Source organism: Podarcis melisellensis, assembly GCF_964234715.1.
Source record: "Podarcis melisellensis genome assembly, chromosome: 2".
NCBI classification, from domain to species: Eukaryota; Metazoa; Chordata; class Lepidosauria; order Squamata; family Lacertidae; genus Podarcis; species Podarcis melisellensis.
In genome coordinates this window covers 49,139,987-49,165,815 of record NC_138529.1, presented here as the reverse complement: position 1 = coordinate 49,165,815, position 25,829 = coordinate 49,139,987, and the positions used below count along the sequence as shown (strand labels likewise).

The 25,829-nt window shown below is 44.2% G+C and overlaps 1 protein-coding gene across 5 annotated transcripts in view; it reads left to right on the top strand.

The window, feature by feature from the left end:
- The window catches only part of ARHGEF37 (Rho guanine nucleotide exchange factor 37), a 43,714-nt gene extending 19,178 nt beyond the window's left edge, over positions 1 to 24,536 (top strand). For 3 of the 5 annotated variants that reach the window (XM_081899136.1, XM_081899135.1, XM_081899134.1), the window contains 12 exons: positions 2,306 to 2,514; positions 3,385 to 3,508; positions 6,090 to 6,237; positions 8,571 to 8,770; positions 10,533 to 10,663; positions 12,259 to 12,363; positions 15,131 to 15,241; positions 15,934 to 16,263; positions 18,374 to 18,502; positions 19,519 to 19,717; positions 21,091 to 21,263; positions 21,828 to 24,536. In XM_081899136.1, coding sequence (XP_081755262.1) covers positions 2,314 to 2,514; positions 3,385 to 3,508; positions 6,090 to 6,237; positions 8,571 to 8,770; positions 10,533 to 10,663; positions 12,259 to 12,363; positions 15,131 to 15,241; positions 15,934 to 16,263; positions 18,374 to 18,502; positions 19,519 to 19,717; positions 21,091 to 21,263; positions 21,828 to 22,061 — 2,085 coding nt within the window. In that variant the 5' untranslated portion in view covers positions 2,306 to 2,313 and the 3' untranslated portion in view covers positions 22,062 to 24,536. Of the gene's footprint in view, positions 1 to 336; positions 524 to 2,305; positions 2,515 to 3,384; positions 3,509 to 6,089; positions 6,238 to 8,570; positions 8,771 to 10,532; positions 10,664 to 12,258; positions 12,364 to 15,130; positions 15,242 to 15,933; positions 16,264 to 18,373; positions 18,503 to 19,518; positions 19,718 to 21,090; positions 21,264 to 21,827 lie in introns of those variants that run through there. The other 2 variants (XM_081899133.1, XM_081899132.1) reach the window with 2 other exon arrangements.
- Positions 24,537 to 25,829: the final 1,293 nt, after the last annotated feature.

Below are 25,829 nucleotides of genomic sequence, written 5' to 3'. Positions count from 1 at the left end.
TGAATACCATTGATCAACAGCAGCAATCAGATAAAAATAACCCAGCACTATGGATGTATAGCACAGACTGGCACGCTGTTCGGAATACAATACTGTAGTGTAAAGACACGGTCTTGTGGTATACAGAAATCTTCTCTATGGTCTGTTTATTTATGTGGACCATTTCCATTCAGTTCTTAAGTCTTCTGGTTTTATTTTAGGGGTGAGGATGCCACACACACAAAAACGTGCACATTACTAATTGTCAGTAGGATAGCCAGGGATCTTTTCTCAAGATATACTGAAATTTTGTCAGCTTACAGAGAATGAATGTTTTGTCAAGTGAGAATATTGTTACACTTTGTTCAAGCAATGAGAAATTCTAGGAGTACAACGCTTATCCAGGTTCGGTTTCTTTTGGAAGGAGATCACTGGAATCTTATGGGGTTCTGTATTGTTCTGTATAATGCTATACTTCTGTGTGATCATTTGGGAAAGTGCCTTAGTCTAAATCAGTTGCTTCAGATCTACTTGGCTGTATTTGGTTACTTTGCAAATATTTTGGTTCCCTAGAAGGGTGACAGCCTACTGGTTAGGGAGTTGGGTTTGACTCTGGACTCCTTAACCTTGACAAGTCTTACTATGCTCCTGGTTTAAATCTTCCAAGAGACAGCAAAATCCCAGCCCTCCATCTGATCTCCAGTCTTAAGAAAGTCCCAGCTCATTGGGTGCAATCAACCAGAAATCGCCTTTAAAAAATTATTTACTTGGCAACTTTTGTCACTGACATATTATTGATAATGATATTATTATTATTAATACCCCGCCCATCTGTCGGGGTCTCCCCAGCCACTCTGGGTGGCTTCTAGCACATATAATATGTTGGCAGTCTTCTTTTGTGACCCATCTTAGATCAGCCCACGACCCAAGTAGTGGGTCCTGGCCCCCCAGCTGAAGTTCACTGCTTTACAGTATTATTATTACTATTTATTGAATTTGTATATGGCCCTTAGTCAGAAGACCATAGAGCAGTTTACAACATACAACGCAAATATAACGTTGTATAGAAGTCCTTAGTAAAAGTCATACAACATGGGTGCTTTATGGGTAAGATGACACTTAAGCACTCCAAGAGCGTTTGGGTTGCCACTTTGGGCAACAGGATGTGGACAGCATAGTAAGGGAGTCCCTCACAGAACCTCTGGCTCCATTAACCCTCTCCTGTCTAAATCTCCCAATTTTACAACAATATGATATTCTCCAAGATAGCGCATCTGTTTTTATTGAGGATAACATGCTGAATCCACCAATTTGTAAACTTTATTTTTGTAGGGTTTCAGAAACTTCTTTGGAAGCTGCACACTCCTCCTGTCCTGTCCTGAAACACATTTCCACATGCTAGTGAGTGCTAAGTGGCTTACGTGGGTGGCGGCAGAACCCAACCATCAAAATATTCTGAAAGGCTATCTCATAATAATAATAATAATAATAATAATAATTAATAATAATATCTTTATTGTCATTGCCCCCTCTCAGGGACAACGAAATTACTTGGCTGCTCCATCCACCCAGATAGGGCACTCCACTCAAAATCAGAACAACTATAAAAACACTAATTAAAACAATATAATATAATACAGCAAGGAAGATTAGATGACTTTCAAAGTCCAGGTTTCCCATTCAGGGCCGAGATCGCTCTGGAGAAGAAGCTGTTCTTGAGACGGCTCGTTCTTGTCATCATCGTCCTGTATCTCCGTCCCGACGGCAGGAGCTCAAAGAGACAGTGACCAGGCCAACATCAAAATTTGCTCTTTAGTGATTTTAAGTATATTATGTAGATATATATATATTGTAACTTGACTCGAGGATGGAGATGTGTCATTTGGAGCAATGCAGCACAAGCCACTTCAGGGGCATCTTAGGGGAACATTATGTGATTCTCACCTCAGGGTACCTGCTGTGTACTCATAAATGCTGCAAGCTGATTTGAGGACTGCAGTCAGAAAGTGGAATATAAATCTACTCATTCAATAAATTAAGACACCTGGTAACTTTCAAGGCACAGACAAGATTACAATAAGCAGCTTCCTGGTTCACAACTGAAATGTGATGGCATTGCTGCCCTACAGAAGCTCTCTGCCAATGGGTGGAGCAGCTAGCCTCATGGCAGAACACAGGCAGCAGCTTCTGCCTTAAGACATTTGCAAAATAATAAACCCAACACTCCCACTGAAGTGTAGAGTTAGAATGGGCCTGAAGATTATTAAGTGGATTATGTGCACTCATGACTCACCTTTTCCTCTTGTGTCTCCCTCTCTCTTTATAGCTCCCAATATGGCAAATGACAGCACAGATGAATTGACAGCTGAGGAGACACCAGAGGCTGAACCCATATATGAAACTCTGACATTCCTGGACAAAGCAGAGCAGAATCAACGGCTGGCTGTGGAGGAGCTCATCAACACAGAGACCAGTTATGTACAGAACCTTCAGCTGTGCATTTCAGATATCCGTAATCACCTCCAGAAAAAGCAGGTGAGGCAGATCCTCCACACCTGGGGGTGACCCCCAGACGATGATGCACACCAACTTCCATCATAGCCAGGATGATGGGAGTTGTAGTCCAGCATCATCTGGAGGGCACCAGGTTGGCTATCCCTCCTCTACACATTTCCATAGGAGTGAATTGTGCAGCAAAATGTTTTTAAAATCCGCAACAGGCAATCTCGAATTCAGAAAACAACGATGCATTAAGGAACTTAAGAAAGCTAAGCATTTGTTCCTAGTAGTGAAATTCAGAACTTGGGGTAGGCTAAGGCCACACTATATATTTAACAATGGATTAACAGTCAATCCCTCTTCACAGGGGACTCCGTGAATTGTAGCTTGGGGGGTGAGGGAAGGTTTCCTAACAATTTGAAGCACCTTTCACAAACTACAGCTCCCAGAATTGTTTGGGGGAAGCCGTGTCTGTTTAAAGTGGTATCATAATACTTTAAATATATGGTGTGAATGTAGTCTAAGAAACTACCATGATAGTTGGTGTGTAGACTGCAGGGTGAGCTGCTTTGGGTAACAGTATGTGGTAGCTGTTTGGGGAGATGCTGTAGTTTATAGACTAAGACAAGACCTGGCTATTTAGGGGTCTGTCTACAGGTGACCACTGGGTCCTGTTGTCAGCAAGTTTTCTCCTGGTAGGCAATGTCAATTAAGCCCCATCTTTGGTACATCCATTCTGCAATGATGTGATCTCTGTTTCTGCAGTCCCAGAATGCATAGGTGTTTGATTCTAGATGTACCTTTAGAAGCAACATTCGGATTACTGTTCAAACAGTAATCATTTGCTCACTCATGGACACACAGAGAAATAACTGATGCATTCTCCTAATCTATTATGCCTTTTAGCTACCTGAGATTGACCTGGAAGGACTTTTCTCCAATATAGATGATGTCCTGCACATCTCCAGACGTTTCCTGAAAGGACTTGAAGCTGCAATGAACCAGGAGCACGAGCAGCTCTACCATATCAGTGAGTGGGAATATAACAACCAGCCATCTGAGACAGATGTGATATGTGATATGCTTTGTGTTACATTAACTTCTGTTTATTGCTAGCAATAATTGCTGTGATGCTGACCAGCCAGATGGATGGGATATAAAGATTATTATTATTATTATTATTATTAATTCCTCCTGTGTTTTCAATATTGATCCTACCATCTGTAGAAGCAGAAAAGAATTACTCTGAAGGTGTTTACATGGCCAAGGAGCTAAACAAACTTTGGTAACTTGTGCTAATATTTAATTCATAACCCCAAATCATGGACAGGACAAAGGTCATAGTACGCTTTCACTGGTAATACAATTGCACCAAGAAAGTGCATTAAGAAAGGGGAACTATAATTGCGCTGCATAGGTTGCGCAGCTGAAACAGAAAAAGAAGTGCAGGGAAATCATCAAGGTTGCAACCAATTAGCAGAACATAAAGAGGAGTACTCAGGCAACTGCTACCTGAGCCAACCATGCATTGTTTTCTAAGCTACAGTTTTCCTGGGCTTCTAGGTCATTCTTTGTGAAGAGAAAACAGATGCCCTTTATACATTTCCCCAGCTGAATGGGAACTGCTTGTGTGTAAGGTATTCCCACATAACTGGGTGAAAGTTGACATGGTTTCACCATATTTAAATGACTGATGGACTGCACCTTTCTCATGGAATTGGCACAATGCTGTGAAAGGGTTGCTAATTCTGGGAGTTGGGGTGGGTAGGAAAAAGGTGATCAAAACCCAGGGTCCTAAACATTCTCACAGTTGCACAGGAGTTGCTCACGGACAAGTGACTCCCGCATGTTTAGGGAAATGTCTGAAGGGCAGTATGGTCAGTACTACTTCTTTAGATCATCACAACATGTTTTCATGTTAGCTCATTAATAATAATAATAATAATAATAATAACAACAATAACAACAACAACAATAATTTTATTATTTATACCCTGCCCATCTGGCTGGGTTTCCTCAGTCACTCTGGGCAGCTCTTAACAGAGGACTAAAAACAGAATAAAACTTCAAACATTAATAACTTCCCTAAACAGGGCTGCCTTCAGATGTCTTCTAAAAGTCAGGTAGTTGTTTATTTCCTTGACATCTGATGGGAGGGCATTCTACAGGGTGGGTGCCACTACCGAGAAGGCCCTCTGCCTGGTTCCCTGTAACCTCACTTCTCACAGTGAGGGAACCGCCGGAAGGCACTTGGCACTGGACCTCAATGTCAGGGCTGAACGATGGGGGTGGAGATACTCGTTCAGGTATCCTGAGCCGAAGCCGTTTAGAGCTTTAATGGTCAGCAGCAACACTTTGAATTGTGCTCAGAAATGTACTGGGAGCCAATGTAGGTCTTTAAGGACCAGTGTTATGTGCTCTCGGTGGCCGCTCCCAGTCACCAGTCTAGCTGCCGCATTCTGGATTAGTTGTAGTTTCCAGATCACCTTCAAAGGTAGCTCCATGTAGAGCACATTGCAGTAATCCAAGCAAGAGATAACTAGAGCATGTACCATTTTGGCCAGACAGTCTGTGGGCAGGTAGGGTCTCAGCCTGCGTACCAGATGGAGCTGGTAGACAACTGCGCACAGAATTGACTTGCACCTCCATGGACAGCTGTGATTCTATAATGACTCCCAGGCTGCGCACCTGGTCTTTCAGGGGCACAGTTACCCCATTCAGGACCAGGGATTCCCCCAAACCTGCTCGCCCCCTGTCTGCCCAAAGCAGTACTTCTGTCTTGTCAGGATTCAACCTCAATCTGTTAGCCGCCATCCATCCTCCAACAGCCTCCAGGCACTCACACAGTAGTTTCATTGCCTTCACTGGTTCTGATTTGAAAGAGAGGTAGAGCTGGGTTTCATCCGCATACTGATGAACACCCAGCCCTATCCCCCTGATGATCTCTCCCAGCAACTTCATATAGATATTAAAAAGCATGGGGGAGAGGACGGAACCCTGAGGCACCCCACAAGTGAGAGCCAAGGGGTCTGAACACTCATTCCCCAACACCACTTTCTGGACATGGCACAGGAGGAAGGAGTGGAACCACTGTATAACACTGCCCCTTTCCTTTTTTAGCAGCATATCCTGTCAAGGATTCCTTACTGGGAAAGTAATGCTGATGGAATACAAAAGAGTTCTGCCATCTAATAGTTTATAGAACAACTTCTGTGAGGGAAGAGAAAGTTGTCAGCTTGGCAGGGATTAAAACTTCCCACACTGACAAGCTGAAGACTAGGAAGAGGACCCAAGTGGTAGGGAAGCTAAAAGTAGGGAGCCCAGAGCAAAGGAGATTGAAGGCAGTGGGTCAGCTTGGTAATTTAGACACTGGACTTATTGATCTTATGTTTTAATTTGAACTAACTTGCCAACTCTGGATATAGGCTTTTAGCTTTTCATAAAAAGGAGAAGGGGCCTCTTAAGTTCCATAGGTAAGAATCGAGGATTAATTGTTTAGAGGACAATTATTGCTGCTGTTACTTTGGTGGTTCTGAAGGTTTTCTTAGGTACCTGTCTTGGAGATGTGATTGGTGTGCTGCAGAATCAATATTGTACCTTTGCTATGGTAGGCACCTTATTCCAAGAACTCAAAGAGGAGATGGAGAACGTCTATAAAATTTATTGTGGTGACTATGATCAAGCTCTTCTACTGCTGGAGATTTACAGGAATGAGCCAAGGCTGCAGAAAGAGATTGTGGATACCCTGACTGTCACAGTGTAAGTAGCTCCCTTGATAGTCAGAAACATGTGAGCCAGACTGCAAATGTGAAATAGAAGTAGGCTTGTGTGAAGTGAAGGCACAAGACAGGTGTTGATCATCATGTGAGCTGTGCACAGGTGGGCTGCATGCAAGCTGCCGGCCAGTCCTGTGGAGCCTCCTTTTATTGAGACAAATATGCAAACTAGGCAGATACATTTTGGGCTGTGCCCTTTACACATCTTGGTCCCAAGATTGTGGGGTGGTACAAAGTTATTTTGGCACCTGTTTCCACAGCGTCATTTCCCCCTTGCACAGTGTATGACGAAGGAGACAAAAGGGATCAGAGACAAAGGTTACAGACAGGACACCGCAGACTGCTGAGACCGCAAAAGGTTAGACAGAGGGAACAATGCTCCAGACAGCCGTGACTTTGTCTGTGATGGGGAGTATGCTATGCACCCCAGGGTCACGCATGCAGGCAGACTGTGACTGCCTGCTGGTGGGGAGTGTGCTCCCTCCGGACCCCACTGCCCACTCCGCGATATCCCTACACTTGTGAATGGTTGTCTACTTAAGGGGGAGCCAATGTGAGGCTCTCCAGGTGTTGTGGACTACAACTCCCATCAACCCTCGTTGTTAGCTATCCTGGCTGGGGCTGATGGGAGTTGTAGTCCAACAACATTTAGAGGGCACCACATTATTTCTGGTTTACTTGCCCTCCACAATGCCCTCCTCACACTCTTCTTGCTTCTGTTGCCCGTGTCATTGTTGGTGGTTAATCCGACGGTCCACCAATGGCAATGAGGAACTGAACCAGGAACGTCTGTTTTTCAACCTATTCAGCAGTGTGTTTCTGGATATGGGTAAAAAGATCATGGCCATGTTGTGATGCAGTGCCCACTCAGAGGCCCTGCTGCAGGCAGCTATTCCCAGGCACTGTTACTTCTTCCTTCCATCTGTTGGAGAAGAATCAATCCCAGGGTGAGTTCGTTAGCTAAACAAACATGACACTGTGTGTAATGAGGCAAGGACATCAGTCAGTGGCTGGCAGCATCTGTGTCCTTCGGGTCAGCCCATCACTTCAGCTGGCTGAGACTGTTATCTGAGTGACTGAGCACGGCTGTGAGAGGCGACAGTTCTCTTTTGCAAATGAGCAAGGACAAGCTCCCCAAACCAGAGAGTGGAAATCTGCCAAGGTCTACGCAGGTCAATGGAACAAAGCGTACATTAGTTAACCCCAGCTAGTTTCTAGCCCTGAATCGGGGGGTGTTGGTGTTTGTGTGGAATCAGTAAGAGAATGAATAGAGAATAATGGGCAAGATCAGAGTGCAAATATGGTCTATGTTACATCTTACCACTGTGGTTTCATTAATTTCTTATAGTTCCCAGTATCCAGCATCCATGATGTGCCATGCATATGTGGCAGCATTCAGTGTTCAAGCCCGTACTGTGGCGTCCATTGCCAAGAACTAATGGCCTCTTGCCCCTCCCTGCAATTCTTCACATAACAACCGATTTATGGAATTCACTGCCATAAGGTGTTATGACCACCAGCTTAAGTGGTTTAAAGGATTATACAAATTCATCATGTAGGAGATGTCTATCAATTGATATTGCTATGGGTAGCTATACTATCCCCATATTCAGAGGCAGTGTGCTGCTGAATACCAGTGGTTGGGGAGCAACAACAGGGGACGGCTCTTGCTTTTGTGCCTTGCTTGTGGTCTTCCTAAAAGTATCTGGTTGGGCACTGCTGAAACAAGATGCTGGAAGATGAAGCCTTGCACTGGTCACGGATGGCCTCATTCCTAATGTCAATGTAACAGCAGCAAACGAATTCTCCAGGCCCTGCTGCATGATGTACAGTAACCAGTTAACATGGCAATGATACAATCACCATGCACCGTGACAGAATAATTAGGCAATGGTTCCAGTTTTCTTACAGGCTTCAACAAACAAACAAAATCAAACTAGTAGGGTACAATTACTGCATGGGCATAGCCAGGATTTATGTTAATGGGGGGGGGGGACCAAGCTACCTGTGACGTGATTAGTCAATTCACGGAAGTCAGGCCTATCGCTCAATAGGGTTGCCAGCTGTGTCACTAGAATCCGCCACAGCATCGTCCAAGTGACCTCAGCAAACATTTCAATTTCAAATATTCTGATTCTTTCTACTTTTAGTTAAGTATTTTTATTTACTTGATCCCTTGGCTACGCCCATGAGCTTCTACCATAAGTAAAAGCACTAGTACTTGTACTGTACTACTAGAGAAACCTAGGGAATCACTAAGCTAGTAAGTTCTGAAGCCTGCTTAAATTTTGCTGTCCTTCTGCATCTCTTAAACAGGCCTCACATTGGGGCTTCAGACCTGAGCTTCTTCCTGGTGATGCCAGTACAACGGGTCACAAAATACCCACTGCTGCTGCAGAAGATATTGGAAAATACCCCAGTCAGCGACAGTGCCTATGGAGCTCTCCAAGCTGCAGCTGCTGCTATGACAGACGTCAATGCCAATATCAATGAGTACAAAAGACGCAAGGAAGTAGGTGAGGGAAATGGATGCTCTCTGGACACCATCTGCTCTACTCCAGGAGCCCTGTACTGTGTGGGTGGTTTCAGTCACTTGGGCTTGTTTATTCTCCTGAGGCCACTCTGGGCATACGTTTGATGCCTCCTTGTGGGACCCTGAGGTCTACATTGAGTGGGTTACCCCAAGGATGGCTGTGTCTCAATAATGACAAGAAAAAATGTAGACAGCGTAAAAAAGAAAATATTTTTTTAAAATGGTTGTGTTGAGCTACGTTTTACTCAGAGTAAGCCCACTGAAATTAATGAACATGGCAAACATGGAAATAATTAACTGTTTTAGTTAATTATTTCATATAATTTAAAAACAGTTTGAGTGTAGAAAAAAAATCCTCACAGCAGTTTTCAGAAAGAGTGAAACAAATTTATCAGTAAAAGCAGTTTAAAATAGACATCTGAAACATTTGAATAATAATTAAAATCAGCAATAAGCTAAACACAGATTAAAATACATGCAAGCATTCTATATATCTTGGTAGGCTTGCCTAAACAAAAATGTTTTTAGCAGGCACCAAAAAGAGTACAGTGGATGCGCTGATGTCAAACTTAGTTGAATATCATTCAGTAACTCTAACGTCAGTTCCACCTCTGCACTGAGAGTAGTTTGCTAAACCAGCCCTAAGAAAATTAATAGGCTAAGAATCAGGAACCATATACTCACAATTGGATATGGATCTGAACCATCCAAATCCAAATCATTATTACGGTCATAGACCTCCATAAGTAAAAGCACCTTCATACATAAATAAAACATGCTAGACAGGCAATAGGCAATAGGCAACTGCAGAAGTAGAGGGTACATACACTCATTCTCTCAATTACAGTAGACCAGCATAAGATAAAGACGCACAATAGACAGCATAATCTCTTGATAGCTAGTTTCTTGCTGAGTGTTATGGATGCCCCCCCACACACAAACACAATCATGCAAACACATGAGGAAAGCATCCTTCCATTTTGTTTTGGAGCTCTTGCCCAGTTGCACCTGAGGAGTTGGGCTGAGTATCCCCTGTCGAGCTGGGAGCACTCAGCGGCAAAGTTAGCACTGAAGCAAAAGGGGCAGAGTGTGCCCCTTAACTGTGGTCTCAGAAGATGGGCACAGTACATGCTAAAAAAACCAAAGGCAGCCATTTTCTCTCATTAAAAAAACCCACAGTAGGGCAATTCCTTTTTTAGGCCAACCAAAATTTCACAAAACAGTGTGCAAGGTTTTGAGTCCTCTGCAACTCTTCACCAGGCTAGATGGTAAACAAAGCAGAGTGGAAGGGTAACAGGGGAGGGTAACAGAAAGAGACGAGAGGTGTGTGATAATCCCAATAATTAATTAATATGCTGCTTCCTTGAAAGTGGTCAACCCAAGAAATATTTTTCTTACCAATCCTTTTTGAATGCAACAGTTGTGCTAATGTTGATGTACTAATGAAGAACTGTAACAGAGAAGCAAATAAAAATGAAATAAGAAAGAAAGAATGAAAGAAAGTGGCCAACTCAGCAAATCCTTCATGGCAATCTCAGGGCCAGTTTTAATTGAAAGATAGCTGATACTTCAAAACAGAACTAGGTGCTTCTCCACCACCAAAGCCATGTCTCAGAAACTATAGTCTTCTTTTTGTATTGGGATGGTGTTCTGTATCACCAAATGCCCAGGGCATTCATTTCCACCTTGTGTAATGTGCTCCTTCCCTGTTTTCCTACCTTCTAACCCATGTGACATGAGAATAGCAAATAAATATAACAAGCCTGGGTATCTGACTCTGCGGGAACGCCTGGCTCGCCTCAACCCCCATTCCATTGCCAAGAAGACCACGCGACTGAGCCGCCTCTTTATGCAGGAGGCTGGAATTGTGCCTAAGGTGAGTGCTCTGTGCTTGTCTTGTCTCCACTATCTCACTGAAATGGTGGGCTGGCAGCATCCTAGAGTGGCAAGGGAGGGTGAATTCAGGACACACACACACAAACCAAGACTGGCTGTTGGGAAAGAATTCTTCTATGCCACCCATAGTTTCTATTTCATCAGACTGAACTCACTGACTTGGTGTCTTCAGGCTGCTTCATAGATAGCAATAAGCTATCACATTTTAGCCTCTCTGAGCTCATGCAATCGGTTTTGGGATCATGACATCAACATTGAGGAGATCACATAACAGCGCCCACTTGTGACCTGGCCAGGAGTGTTTCTTTCATAGTTAATGGCAACACCAGTAAATTGTGCAGTGTGGTAAGAATGCAAAGCATTTTCCTTTCCTCATCACACTCCTGCTGAGGTATCAAGCTCAAGGTGGTTCCTGTTTTACAGAAGTTTAAGCCCTTTGACCCTGCTTAAGAGCAGCCGATCAGTCATTAACCACAATGGGAAGCTGGGCTGGCAATCTGAAACGAAGTCATGGTTCTTTCCATCAGCAGAAAAATTAGCAGTGTCAGGGCATTGCAACCTGGTTTATGTGGTTTCTGAAGTTTGAGAATGAACTGAAAAAATCCGGGGCGGGGGGGGGGGAATCCAGGAATTGCAAGGAATCCTCTTGGCCTTTTTATTTCAATTTTTATCTGTATAGTTTTAAATTTAATCTCCTCTCTCCATGTCCTAGTAGCCATAGGCGTATAAGAAGCTACTGTATACCGAGTCAGACCACTGGTTGGGTTAAGTCAGTATTGTCTACACGGGCTGGCAGCAGCTCTCCAGTTTTTCAGACAAGGGTCTCTCCCAGGCCTGCCTGGAGATGCCAGGGACTGAACCAGAGACCTGCATGCAAAGCAGATGCTTTGCCACTGAGCTACGACCCTCCATAGTTCTTATTTTTTTAATCTTAATTTTTTATTAGCATAATTTGAAAATAAAATGAAACCATCCCTTTCAATATCCCAACTCTGCTGTTTATGCAGCAGGTATATAACAGGAAAATGTTATCAGGCACCAGGGCACTTCAGAGGTACAGAAGAAGAATTCACATAGCAAGTCTTGTATTAGGTATTTAGTTTCCTGCTGATCAAAGGTGTGCATATATCAGGAATAATGTTTAATTTCCTGGAAGACTCCAAAGGCGACAGGTGCTTGTTTTGTGTAAATAATAATAATTCATTAATATTTTGTTCAACACTGCATGAGAGGTGCAACAGAACTTCCTCTCCTGTCCTTGTGCACCCCCAAAATCTGCTCCATGGCACCCCCAGACCTCTTGAGCAGATTTTGGGAATGGGGCTGCAGAGGAGAGGAGAAGGAAGTTCCACTGAACAAGTAGAAGTCTGTCACATGAACAGAACGGTACTATTGGATTCAACCCATTATTTGCAATATAAATGTAAAGGAATGATGCACAGGCATCACTATGTACTGTTGCTACCATGCCAACACATTTAGCGTCTCATCTTCTCCCCTAGCATTCTGTAACTTAAGGCTAACCCTTTGCTGTCCATTGGGGCTATAATATAATTTCCTCTCTCTGGTCTTTAGACAAAGGACAAAGAGTTTGACACACTGGAAGAAAAGTTCCAAGATTTGTCATCAGCTGTAGCCGATCTGAAGGAGAATGTGGCCTCTTTCCTGAGCAACACAGAGGTATTAATATTCATTTATCTCATGTTGAAGCTATCTCATGGGATAAGTACACAGAGTACTCAGCAGGGATTTCTTAGAGTACCCTTGACAACCCGTCATTGTCTCTGACAAAGTTTCAGTAGCTGGTCAGAAAATACTTGGAGAATCATGACTGAGGTCTGCCCATTTGTATCAGAGTTAAAACTTTTAGTTTGCATGTAAGTGCTTGGGCCCATTAGTTCTGATTTCCGCAAGCCACAGAGCACTAATCCAAATTCAATTTGGGGAAATGAGTCTGCAGGAGGGATCTAGCAGGAATATTTTTATGCTCTTAAAATGGCTGCAGATGCACATCTTTACATTGGAGAACATTTTCAGATGTGAGTCTGACACAAACACCTGGCTACACCTTTGGGGTCTTCCTTGCCATCTGTGCATTTCAGGTTCATATCTGTGAATGGGATGTTCATCCACAATTCCTCCGGTATATTAACAAGTAATTGAAAGGAAAGGAGTAAGTATGAATAAATGCTCTTCTGGGAGGCAAGCTGTAATCTTCCAGCAGGAATTGAGATAGTTTCCACCAGTAAAGATTTTGAAAGCAGATAGGGAACCAAACCTTAGGAAACACATCAATCTTTCTTCTGCTGAGCCTGAGAGATGGGCTGTGTCACAGTTTAACCTTTCATTGTGGTATTATTGCTTTATGCCCAGTCTGCTCTGGTGTTTTGCTAGCAAGAAAATGAATCAGAAAGAGTGTCCTCAAAGCTAACAGTGCTTGGCACATGCTGCAATCCCCTGCTCTTGAGATTCAGCATGTCGAACATACTCAGGCCTGGGGGAGATCCTGTTGGAGGTGTGAATAAACTCCTGGGATTATATGAACCAAGGGCGGAAACAACCTGACCTCCAAATGCATTGTTTGGCAGGTTGACAGCAGCTTTTAAATTGCTCTGCTTTTCTCTTCCTCATACATCTGCAAGTATCAGTCCTTGGCCACAAACAAAGAGCCCAGACTTCACCCTCAAGCACAGTCTCAACATTACGGTGTTCAGAATGCACTTCTTGAAAGAGGTTAGACAGAGGGCCTAAACACACTTCCACTTGTCCCATGCCTGGAAAGCATGGGTCCAAACATTTTTTCCCTTGCCCCACTCCTTTCCCAGGGAGAATCCGCTCTTTAGCTGTAATTGGGAGCAAATAGCAATCCACAAAAAGCCCAAATTGCCATTTGCTCCGATTGAGCTCTAAAGAGCAGTTTTCCCCAGGGGAAAGTTGCAGGACAAGTGGAAGTGTGGATGATCCCAGAGTGACCAGAAAATCCTCCCACTTTCTTTATTCTCATCACTGATTCTGATGCTTTCTTTCACAACATTCTGTTTTCCTTAGGATAGATACATCCCCACACCCACACCAGATCTATTCCATAGGGGTACTTTGGAGCACAGTGGCTGTGTACACATTGCCATCTTAAAGTGCAGCTAGGCCATTCATTTTTCATTTTGGATCCACTGGGATAGCAGGGCCCAATTGCCTACTGAAACCCTTTTGAATGTAGTGAGCAGCATTTGGGTGGTGAATCTTTGCTGCAATCACACACACACAGATGCTTGTAGGTGAGAAAATGATGTTATTTGTTTTAGGAAATACATAACATGGATGGGAAAGTTTCAAGTTCTGACCTAACTAATTAGTCTAGGAGGACAGGGCAGTCATGTCTGCTCCTTTGTTCTCTTAGAGGAAAGCAGGAAGATGACCCTCTTATCTTGAGGTCGAAGAGAGGAGTGTGAGGAGGAGCAGGAAGTTGTAAACAGGATGCAACATATTAGTCTAAGAAACAAGGGGATAGAGAAGAAGCAAGTTGACAGGTTAAAGGTACAGGGATAGTCTGGGAATATTTATGTTCCTCACTCTTCTTTGTGTTAACCCATGCAAATCCCTCTTCTGCAAATGCATCAAAATGCAATATTTCATTAAAAATGAATGGGTAGATACAGAATAGATGTGGATTGTGGTTAACGTGGTGTGTACACCACTTCCCCAAAGCAGAAGTGGGAGCTCACTGGATGGAGAGGAAACAGGAGTGTGCCCATCTAAAAACACACTTGCCACTGAGAATTGGTGTGAATGGCTCCACACAATAGGCTGCTTCACTCATTCTTTGAGCTGGTTACGTTTCTGAAGTAGGAGCTGGCTGAAATCAGAAAAATTAAAAATATGTTGACTTTGCTGTTAGTTACACAAAGTGGTGAACTGTGATCACAATTCGCTGCTTTGCAGATTCTATGGTTTTGGGACTCTGCAATAGATTGTGGAAGTTTTTATTGGTATACAATCAGCCTCACAGTAAGAAGTTATGAGACTTCAGAGCACCATCTAAAAATAGATTTGTTGGTACTAATGGCCCCATTCAGTCACATATTTCACTGATACTCTATGCAGGTTATGTAACCAGAACAGAAAGGAGAAGAATGTTTGGACTTGAAGATGAAAGACCACCCAGTGCATTTTGAAGAAAGTTTCACCACAGATCTTCCTTTACTGGATCAATGTCATAACTCACGGTTCCTCTCTCATAGCATTGTTAGCTACCCAGTGTTTCAGAAAACCAGGATACAGATGGGTCAATTAATTGAAAATTAATTCCCTACTCTGGGACCATAGGGAGCTGCTTTCTACCAGGTCAGAATACTGGTCCATCTAGTTCAGTATTGGCGACACTGCCTAGCAGCAAAAATATATCTTAATCACTTCTTTATGTAATCAGGGTCTTTTCTTTGTCTCTTAGGCGTTCCTCAGCTATAAACCGCATGAGAACGAACTAGGAACGGAAGGAGGGACTATCCAACAATATTGCCAGCTTGCAGGAAAACTCCACAGCACTGTCTTTGCTGAGTTTGTAAGTAACGTCTTGGTTCTTTCTAGTTACAGCCTGGTTGTGGTGTAGGGAGGAAGAATGTAGCAGATCTACCTTCCTCCATCCTGGCTGCTTCAGAGCTTCTGCATTTCCTGGTAGCATATTTGATGGCTGCTTATCTCTGAATCATCCAGAACACATGTTCTACTGCTCTACAACATCTGCCTTGATTCTACAAACACTGAAAGTTTGGCTGTTTACACACTCCTGCTTACTATAAATCCAGTGCATCCCCACTGCTAGTTTAGGAAGCAGTGTGCACACAGCATTCACCACAAACCCATCTCTCTTCTATATCTACCCTGTTACTTCTTATGAAATACTGCATTCTGCCCTCCAACTTCAATTTGAATTTGGGGGGGGGGGGGAGACCTGGCTGTATACATAACCTTTGACTGTATTCTGACCCATGTTGCTCATTGTTGTAAAATGATGCCACAAATCTTTGTTGGGAACTGGGTTCCTTTGGGCTTGGGCTGTTCATGTTGCATAACAGGTGAGAAGGTGGAGTCTGGTGATGGGACCCAGAGCATGTTCCTTGACCTTTTGGAGCAAGAATTCCTCAGCACTTCCCTAGTGGAACCCCAAAGGGCCCCAGTCCCCGATGCCTCCCATCTGCTGAGTCAGGGGAGGCCAAGATTTCAGAACTGTATTTGATTTTCCTTGCTTTGCAGAGGAGACGACTGGAGAACCTGGTGTACCTTCCGCTGGTCAACTTGTCAGAGACTCTGAAAGGGCCTCAAAAACTGATCAAGAAGCGCTTGGACAAGCAGCTGGACTATGAAGAATTTGAGGAGAAGAGGAACGAGACAGGCAGTGTGACATATGAAGAGGAGGCTGCCATGAATACCTATCTCGCCATAAATTCGCTGCTTGTGTCTGAGCTCCCAGTGTTCAACCAGGTGGCCCGGCAGTGGCTGGGGCATATTCTGCGTACTTTTGTGGCCCTTCTGAGGGATCTGGCCAAGCAAGTTCTCCAAGAGGCAGAACGGGAGGCTACCCAGGTAAAAAAATTGGAAGGGAGGATGAGGATGTGGGGTTATGGTGCTTGTGCCTGGAGACAACAGATAACTGTATTGCCTCCCAGGCTTAGGGACATGCATGCACTGGCAGATGGAGTGGGGAAGGGTGCTTAGTGAAACTATCATCTCAGTTAAAGATGGTTCCCAGGCTCTACCTCTTGGTCATATGCATGGGTGACCAAGAAAGGGACCCCGGGTTTGGACTGTGACATTTGCTACGTTACCAGCGAGGCTGTTGGGGAAAGACTAAAAGCCGCTTCCCCTCTCCTCAAACAGTTCAATAGAGAGAGGAAATAGGTTTAACTGTGGCTAACAGGTGCCCACTGCCCTCTCTCTTCCTCCCTCCCTGCTTCTGATAACAATGAGCATTAAGCTAGCATCTATTCGCATATTTATTAAAGAGATCTTCCATTTATATCCATAAAGCTGTATGCCTTTTCTTTGGAGAGCTGATTCTGTTCCTCTTGCCCAGCAGTGTTAGAATCCTGCCCAAGCAGTGAGTCACCTGCCCAAGACAGGCTTGTTCTCAATCTCTCGGAGACTCTCCAAATTTTAAAAGACCCAGAGTTTCAGATCCTTATATGATCCTTTCCCACACCACCAGCCTTTCAACGCCCTTTCCTGCTATGCCAGGATCTGTGCTTGCTGCTTCTATTTTTCACCCAGATCTGGTAAGCTGCCCCACTGCCTGCTCCACAAGCAACAGTTGAACATATTTTAGTTAATTGTTTCTAATTTAGTCATGCCTATTAATTTCAATGGGTCTTCTCTGAGTAAAATTAAGTAGCATACCACCCAGTGAGCAAGACTCAGCTAATGAGCCTGTCAGCGGATGCTCTCTGCACGGACATGTGCAACAGGGTTGCCCTGTCTCTCTGCCCTGCAAACGTAGCTCAGGGCAGGTTGGGAGAACACCTGGAACAGGACAAGGAGGACAAGAGAGGAGGGATCCTTCCAATTGGCAAGCCAAAAGCCTTGCCCCGAAGGAACTATCAGCTTAGAGCGAGGTTGAATTCCTCCAAATATGACATAATTGCCTTGCCACTGTGTGCTTGAGGCAAAGCACTATAATGTAAACCAGCAATAAAACTAACTAGTCTGTGCCCTTTTTCACATGTTAAACTCACAAAACCACGAAAACCAACTTGCGAAGGTGCTTTTGCAGACAGCTGAAAACATGCAGTGTGGATGCTTGCTTGGGAGAGGTTCTTCCATAACATGGGCCCCACCATTGAGAAAGCCCTGCTGGATGCACTAGAAGAACGTACTACCTTAATAAATCAAAATCCAGAAGAATAGCTCTTTTGGATCACACTGAAACTCTCATTTATTCCCCAGAAGGAAACTGCACAAGCAGGTCATGAAGGCAATAGCCTTTCCCCAATTTGTACCCAAGCAACTGGCATTCCGAGGTATATTGCTTCTGAACATGGAGGTTCTGTATAGCCTTTGCAAGAAATAGCCATGGATAGCCCTAATCTCTAGAAATCTGACTAATCTTCTTTTAAAGCCATTTAAATCAGGAGTCTTTACCATTTCTGGGGGCAGGAGTGTATCATACATTAATGATGCATTGTGTGAAGAGGTGCTTTCTTCACTGAGTGATACAGCACTCTTGGATTCTTCTGGGACAGGGAGAAATTATATATATATCTCCATCTCCGCACCATACATCATTTTATAAATCGACTACAGAGAGCAGGACTTGCCTTGCAGTCCCAATGGCTATAGGAGATTACTTCCTTCTCACAACCTCAACCCTTCCACACACAAAAGGATGCAATTCATCTCTGTCCCTCTTCCAGTGACTGTAAACAAAGAAGGAGCAAGGAAAATGCAAAGTAAGCACTGGCAGAGACATATGCTGCACACAACAGGATGGACTTAGCTTGCAAACAGGATGGATCTTTTGCATGCTTTCAGAAACCTCTAGCAAAATTTATATTTGTACATAAAATCCGCTACGAATCTCATCATTATCTTCTGTTATTATCTTATGTTTTAATATAAAAAGTACCTTTCTCTGCTTTCCATAATTCACCCCCACCCACCCCCCAAAATCTCCAATTAATTATAAGGTTCTTCTTTACAGCTGCCACACAGACACCTCCCTGCATCTGATTTTGAGAAGATGGTGAAGGACTCTTTAAGCCAGGCTGAAGCTCAGCTCTACTCCTACTGCAAGAAATTTGAGACTGTTATGCCAAGCTCTGTTGCAGAGGTAGGAGACTGATGAAGGTTAGAGGGTGTTCCGGCAACCTTTCTTCCCCCGCCTCTCCCACAACTCCCCAGACATGATGGCTGATTGATACATTAATATGTGGCATGGGCATAGAGGGTGGAAGTTACTCATACCAGTGGTGTTGTTGCTGCTATCCACCAGGTCCCCATGACACTTGCATAAGACTATTCTTCACTATATATGTCCTAGTTTCAGGCAGTAACTGGATTCCCACCCCACCTCACCCCAGTATGCTATTAAAATATTGGAATTTCAGTACTCAGGAACCACAATAATCCCAAGGCAAAATACCAAAACAAAAATGAAACAGAACCAACTCTTGGACAGGATCAGGCAGGCAGCAAAAGGCAGCAGGTTTCAGAATATCTTTACAGGGAAACAAACTGTCTGTTTGAACATTATAGTTTCTCACTCTTGCACACTAAAATGTATTGTGGGCTGTCTCTCAGGCAAGGTGTTTGTATCCCCTGCATTCTGTGATTAACTACGGTGCATTTATTTTTATTTAAGTAAATGTTTATAAAGGCCTTAGCACTAGCATTCCACAGCCACCCCCAGCCCAGAGGATCTCTGTGAAAGGAGTGCAGCTGTGAGTACAGAAGCAAATGCAAATAATTTCCTTCCCCTTTTCCCATCAGAGTTTTTATTCACAGCTAAATTCTGCAACAGTATAGCTCATCTTTTACCCACAAAACGTCTGCTTCCTCAGTGCTTCCCGGCTGCAATTTTAACTCGTATTTTCTTAAAAATAAAATAAATCTACCCCATAGGAAGCATATATCCTGTTAGGTTATCTGCACAAACCCACTGTTCAGTGCAGTAAAATGTAGAGAATTGGTTCAATTTGCAGGATTTGTTTCATCATCTTCTAAGATATTTTGGTTCAGATGTGGCTGCACCCTACTTATGATGACTCATCCTCCCGTGCACTAACGTGGTCGCACACTTGACTGCAGAAAGATGTTTCTGACCCACTTCTCCCTGTGTCTTTTCAGCAGCCTCTTAGCCCTGCAGAGGAGAGGAAAGTCCATTTGCTCATGAGCAAACATGGCCCAGAAAAGCTATATCAAGTGACAAGCAACACCAGCAGCAGCAAAAACATGGACTTGGTATTGCAGAGGGGGCAGATTGTGGCTCTCTTGCATGACAGGGACACCAAGGGCAACACTAACCGATGGCTGGTGGATAGTGGAGGTACGGTAAGGGTTGCAACTACACACCTAAACCTTTTATTTGCTACCAAGGACCTCACCAGGTCAGTACTTATGACACAGATCTCCCTGCCTTAGGGTGTGACAATTGCATCTGTCATGATGAACTCCTGCACTTCTAAATGGACCGCTACACTGCTGTTCATAGTCATGGGATGCCTAGGCGCAGGGGTGCAGCTCATATAAAGTAAGGGAGCCCAGTGACCCATTGAACATACTGGAGGGGGGAAAGTCTTCAGGCACATGTGGGGTAGCTGGACTGAAGCATGCTTGATGCTCCCAGAAGGCTCCGTGTGTATTGTCTAGTGCACACATTACTGCAGAAAAAGAAAGAGCAGCAAGTACATGGCCAACCCTGTCTCAGCAGCCACCCTGCTGCAATTGCCTGGGCCAGAACAACAACAACAAAAGATAACTAGCTGAAAAGTGGCAGGCCAGCTGCTAGTGGCAAGCCCATTAAGCTCAGGGGAATGGAGAGGATGGGTGGTGGCTGGCCTGCAAGCTGCCTGCTCCTTGTTTGAGCCTCATTGAGAACAGGGTCAGAGAATATCTACACCTTTTCCTTTCTTTCCAAACCCTCCTTTTTCCTTTTTGCTTTGTGTCAGTGTGGTGTAGTGGTTAAGAGCGGTAGTCACATAATCTGGGGAACCGGGTTCGCGTCTCCGCTCCTCCACCTGCAGCTGCTGGGTGACCTTGGGCTAGTCACACTTCCTTGAAGTCTCTCAGCCCCACTCACCTCACAGAGTGTTTGTTGTGGGGGAGGAAGGGAAAGGAGAATGTTAGCCGCTTTGAGACTCCTGAAGGGGAGTGAAAGGCGGGATATCAAATCCAAACTCTTCTTCTTCTTCTTCTTTTTCTGAATACTGCTCCTCTCTCCACCCCTTCCTCCTTCCTCTTCCTGCACTGGTTTTCCTACCACTCTATTAATCTTTCTTTGTACTTTCCAAATTACTCCTTCCACCACTTATCCCCCCCCCGCATTGCTTCCAAATCCTCCCCTTCCCACATCTTGTTCCAAGTTCCACCTTTCTCTGTCTTTGACTTCCTTTATATAATTTGTTCCCGAGGTCAACATCCTGCACTTGTTTCTTATTCCTCCCCACCACTCTGTTCTTCTTTCCTTCCACTAGTACAAACCACACATCCTTTCTCTCTCCCACACAAGAGCAGTGCCTTTCTGCCTGCCTTTTCCCTCCCCACCCATTACAATTTTTTCCAATAATGCCAAACCCTTTCATTCTCTTCACTGTATTTATAGTCCAACCATCAATCCAAATTATCAAAAAGAAAACTGCTGTACCCGATGAGAGGACCCTGCTGCTCAGCTTGACCATAATGGTTTTATGTGCCCTACAGGACCAAGAGGTTATGTATCACCTGGGAAACTCCAGCCATATCATCTAGTCCAAAACCAAAAACCCAGAATGCAGGTGTCAGTCCCAGGTGGTGGTGGTGAACAGATGCATCACCCTTACAACTTGCCCCAAGCTCCCAGCCCAGCACTTCATTTCAGGACACAGGCTTTACATGTGAGTAGAAAATTTCAGCAATGAATCTTCTTTTCATTCATTTCTTCCCAGCATATTGTGGCATAGATACATGTGTACATGGCTGGGCAGTGGCGGATGGAAGGAATTTTGCGGTACTGTTGGGTAGATCTGTATTTCAGATATGCAAACTTGTGCAACCATCCCAATATAATGTGGGTATTATGTTTAAAAGATGATCTCGGCTGGTGTGACAGAAACCTGAAATAGCATAGCCTTAGAATAACCCAGCTACATGGTTTGTGGCCAAGGCATTTTGCTGCCTGAGGCAGAGCAACCAGTGGTGAACCTTGTGTGGGGTCCAAGTCAGCCCTGCTGCCCAACAGCACCCAGAAAGCACCAGGCCAAGGAAGGTTGACCTGGCTACTGCTGTGCCATAAACTTCAATATGCCTGCCTGCCTCTCCATGATATTCTTACAGCTGAGACATGCACCCCAGAGGGGTAACCTCGTTTACCTCTGTGGCTGGGCAGCCCTTGTTTCTCCCTTCTCCTTTGTGTGGCATATGTATGCAGTGTTTTCATTCAATCTCTGTGCTTTCCTCAGGTAGTTGCTGGTTATCCATTCGCAGCCAGGAGCAGTCATGAGGTCAGCTTGCAAGCAGGTGAGCCAGTGACTGTGTTGGAACCTCATGACAAGAAGGGATGCACAGAGTGGAGCCTGGTGGAAGTGAATGGCCAGAAGGGCTACGTGCCTTCCAGCTACTTGGTGACGGTGCCTATCCCAGAACCACCTGGATGGGGCTCACCTGCTTGGCCATATCCAGCGCCGCAGACATAGCCATAAGGAGGTGCTCAATTTCAGAGGTTAGCTGTGCTGTCACATACCTGCCCTTTCCATTTCCTCCACAAGACTTTTCATATTATGCAGTGAAGAAAGAGGCAGGCCAAGGGACCAGCAGTTCTGTGGATTGACATGAGTGTCAATATGTCCTGCACATACTGAAAAGGTGTGATTGGATATGGATGTGTGGCTGCTCATAGTGGCCTGATTTTTTGAAATTGGTGTTTTCTTAACCTAACACTACTGATAAGATTCTTCCACAAGTATTTTGAGGGAATGTTCTCATACAGATGTAGCCTTAGGCTCATCACTGGCTTTACTTGATAAAGGGGTGTTCACATGTGTCAAGTAAATTACAGGGACAACAGACTGATGTATTCATTCCAGGATAACCATCTCAATTGGCATCAGCAGGCCACCTAAACAAAGAGATCATGTGTCACAGGGCAATTGAGCGTCTTTTTTGCTTTTGTTGAAGTGATGTTCTCCTTTTGACACAACGTTAGTGGGGAAACAGCCAAAGAAAGTGGCTCAGTGTTTTCCACTGATGTGCATGGTCTGCCAGCTCCAAAGATGCTAAGCCCAGTCCTGATCTCTGATAATAAATCAGCTTTTATAAACTAGGCAAAGGTGCTGCAATATATGTTTGCTGGAGAGAGAATCATAATGTATTTAATATGTAGCCATCCTCTGATAGGCAAGGAGAAATATCTAGAGCAAAGTCAGATAACAAAGTCACAAGCGACAAAGCATGTATGCTCTAGATAACTTTTATCTTTGGGTGTGGAGTAGTTGTCTACCTCTAGGAGAGAATACAAAGTATTATGGGGTTGTGGAGGAAGTCAGATGCCAGACCCTAAGGTCTGATTCGCACAAAACATTATGAATATGAGCTCTTTAATTCTTTTTAGTTTGCTTTCCTTCAGAAAGAGAAGTGAAGGCAAAAAGAAACATGAACTGAGGTCCTTCTCCAGGCTTATGAACAACATAACGCAAGGAGCAGATGCAGATTGCTGCATGGGGCAGAGCTGCCAGACTAGATTCCTGGGCAGGTGGGTCTGTTTCTTACTGAGGGAGAGAAAGAGAGCTGGCAGGGAGGTCAGTGTGGTGCAAACACACAGGCAGAAATCCTGGATTGGTTCCACAGGTGCGTTTCTACTGTGCTGTTTAGCATAGAAAAGAATAAACTAAGAATAATGATAAGAATATCATCATCCATTCTTTGGTGCCAATGATGATGATGATGATTTCTTACTTGCCCTTCTCCATATGGTCTCAGGGTGTGTTATAATATAGAAATACAAGGGTTCAGCTAACAAGCCCTGTAAAGTGGAAGTCCTGTGCAAGGATTTCTGCTAGTGCAATGGGCTTTTCTCCCACTCCTCTCCCTTCATACCCATGTGCCCCCCAAAATTGTCCCGGGGGGTGGAATCTGGAAGAATCCCCCAGAACATTGTGCAAGGGGAGAAGAGGGGAGGAGTTGTTCTATCTGGCAAGCCAAAATGCTTGTCCTGATGGAATGATCGCTTTGGTGCAGTGCTGAAGCCCTCTCAAGATTAAAACCAGTTAAAGCAATATACAGTCAGAAGAGTATATATCTCAAGTATCAAAGGCTGAGGTGTGTCTTCAACATAGGCAGGAGAACTTGGAGCGAGGGAAGCCATACCTGTGAGATCACCGTGGCCTACAGGTAGGCCTAAATATAGATGTACTTTCCATGCCGCCCACCAAAAGAATATGCTCATCCTTCCCACACTCATGTCCTCACGACCATCTCAGAACGCTTTTGGCACCAGCAATGAAAACTGATGTCTTCATTGACCTGAGCGATCAAGACTATGTGAAACATTTAGATGTACTAATGCTCCTGTGTGTGGCTGATAATGCAGCTTATGCTGTTTAAAAATTTAGCAGGGGCTCTTCAGGTGTAGCTCTTGAAAAATGCATGGGATTGCTCTTTGATGTACAGCATTTTATGTGAGCTGGAGGACAAAGGAAGTGGAAAACATTATGTTGTAACTCACCCTTAATAGAAGATCCCTTGGGTTCGCACTGCACATCCCAGTGCACGGGCAGAAGTCGCTCCACTTTGTGAGAGGTTGGTGGGATGGCAGCCAAGCGTGGGTCTTCCTCCTCAAAGCTTCCCTTGGTCTTTTTAAACTCCAGTTGCTATTCTGTGTTTATGTGAACCTTGGCAGAAGAAGTAAGGTCCTCATCACAACACTAATGGGCTATCCCAGTCATATGAATTGGGCGTGAAATGTCTGAATCTTACATGTGGCAGCATCTGCAATCTGTGGATGCACCTAAACAAAGTGGATGCACCAGTAACGACAGACAATGAGCCTGCTCCAATTCCTGTTTGTACGGGCTGTTTCCCTCCTGCAGTTATGTTTAAGGCACTTTATATTTACAATAGCTGTTTTGCACTGCATTGATTGCAAGAAGTAAAGAGTTGCTCCTCTATTCAAAGATGGCTTTGAGTTTTGTGTTTAAATTGTGAGTTCATATTACTTGTGTTGAATCCATACTTACAAAACTGTTTCTTCCAGTAATCATGCCTGCTCCATGTACCAGCAAGTTCAGAGTTACACCACCAGATGGCTCAGCTACCTCATTTGTCAAGTGAAAACGTGCCAGACAGTCCTAGAACTGGGTGCTTGCCTTACGCTTTGGGTGCTAATTTATAGAGGGCAAAATTTTCTGCTTGTTATCAATTTCCCCATAGGTAGGATTTTATTACTTCTTGAGAGAGTCTTATACTTGCTTCTAGTGAACCACCTCTTAGTGTAGCTTAAAGGCGGGTTTTCAGCTGTACAGTATCTAAATGGGAACAGAATATTGTGCTTCATCTACCTGCAAGCCCTAGGTAGTACCAATGCCTCTTGCAACAAAGCTGATGTAAATTCACTGAAAGGGAGAGCTGGGGGCTATGAGGGAAATCCAGTAGCCACTACTAACATAAGTAGTGTGAGAGAGCAGGGTGGGGAAGAAGCAGAGAGGGAGGATGCTGCATCTGAAAAGCCACAGGTGGGTGTTTCTGATAATAGATGTGACATCAGCATGCAGTGTACACGCCTCTTCAGTTGCCCCTGAATCACTACAGCAGAACTGGGTGCAGTACAAAGTCATATGTAGAGTGACCCTGGGCCATGCAAGAAAAGAAGGAAGGAAGGGACAGACAGGAGAGGAAATCTGTTGTTCAGAACACTCCACCATAAGTAACATCATAACTCCCTTCCCAGATACATGATATCAGGCTAGGATGCTTTATACTGTACTGTAATAAGATTCAGTTCAGGACTATTTTGCCATCTCTGCTGAGTTATTCTTGCAAAATGCCATCGCATTTACCATTAGGGTGAGCAGACACTCAAGATATATCTAGCATTATTGGCCAGTTCTGTGGATCAATCTACAGCTCCCAAAGTCAAGCAGATACTTGGACCCTTGCATAGGTATGTGTACCTTTCAGGCTTCTGACAAACAGGACAAGGGCTGCCAAAATGTAAGTGAGACTCAAATCTCATGTTTGTCTCAGGGCAGGGGCTGCATAACAAGTGTAGGGTTTAAGTCATCGTGCCCATTTGTCATTTGGGGGAATCTGTGATTGGGTCCCATACACACACACACAAACAGCTGTCTCTTCCACTCTGTCACCCACTTGTGTGTATCATACAGGGTTTCAAATGAAGTTGGCTCATTCTAATACCTTATGATTAAAATGTATAGGGTGTTATTTATAAAAATGAATCCTACCTGACA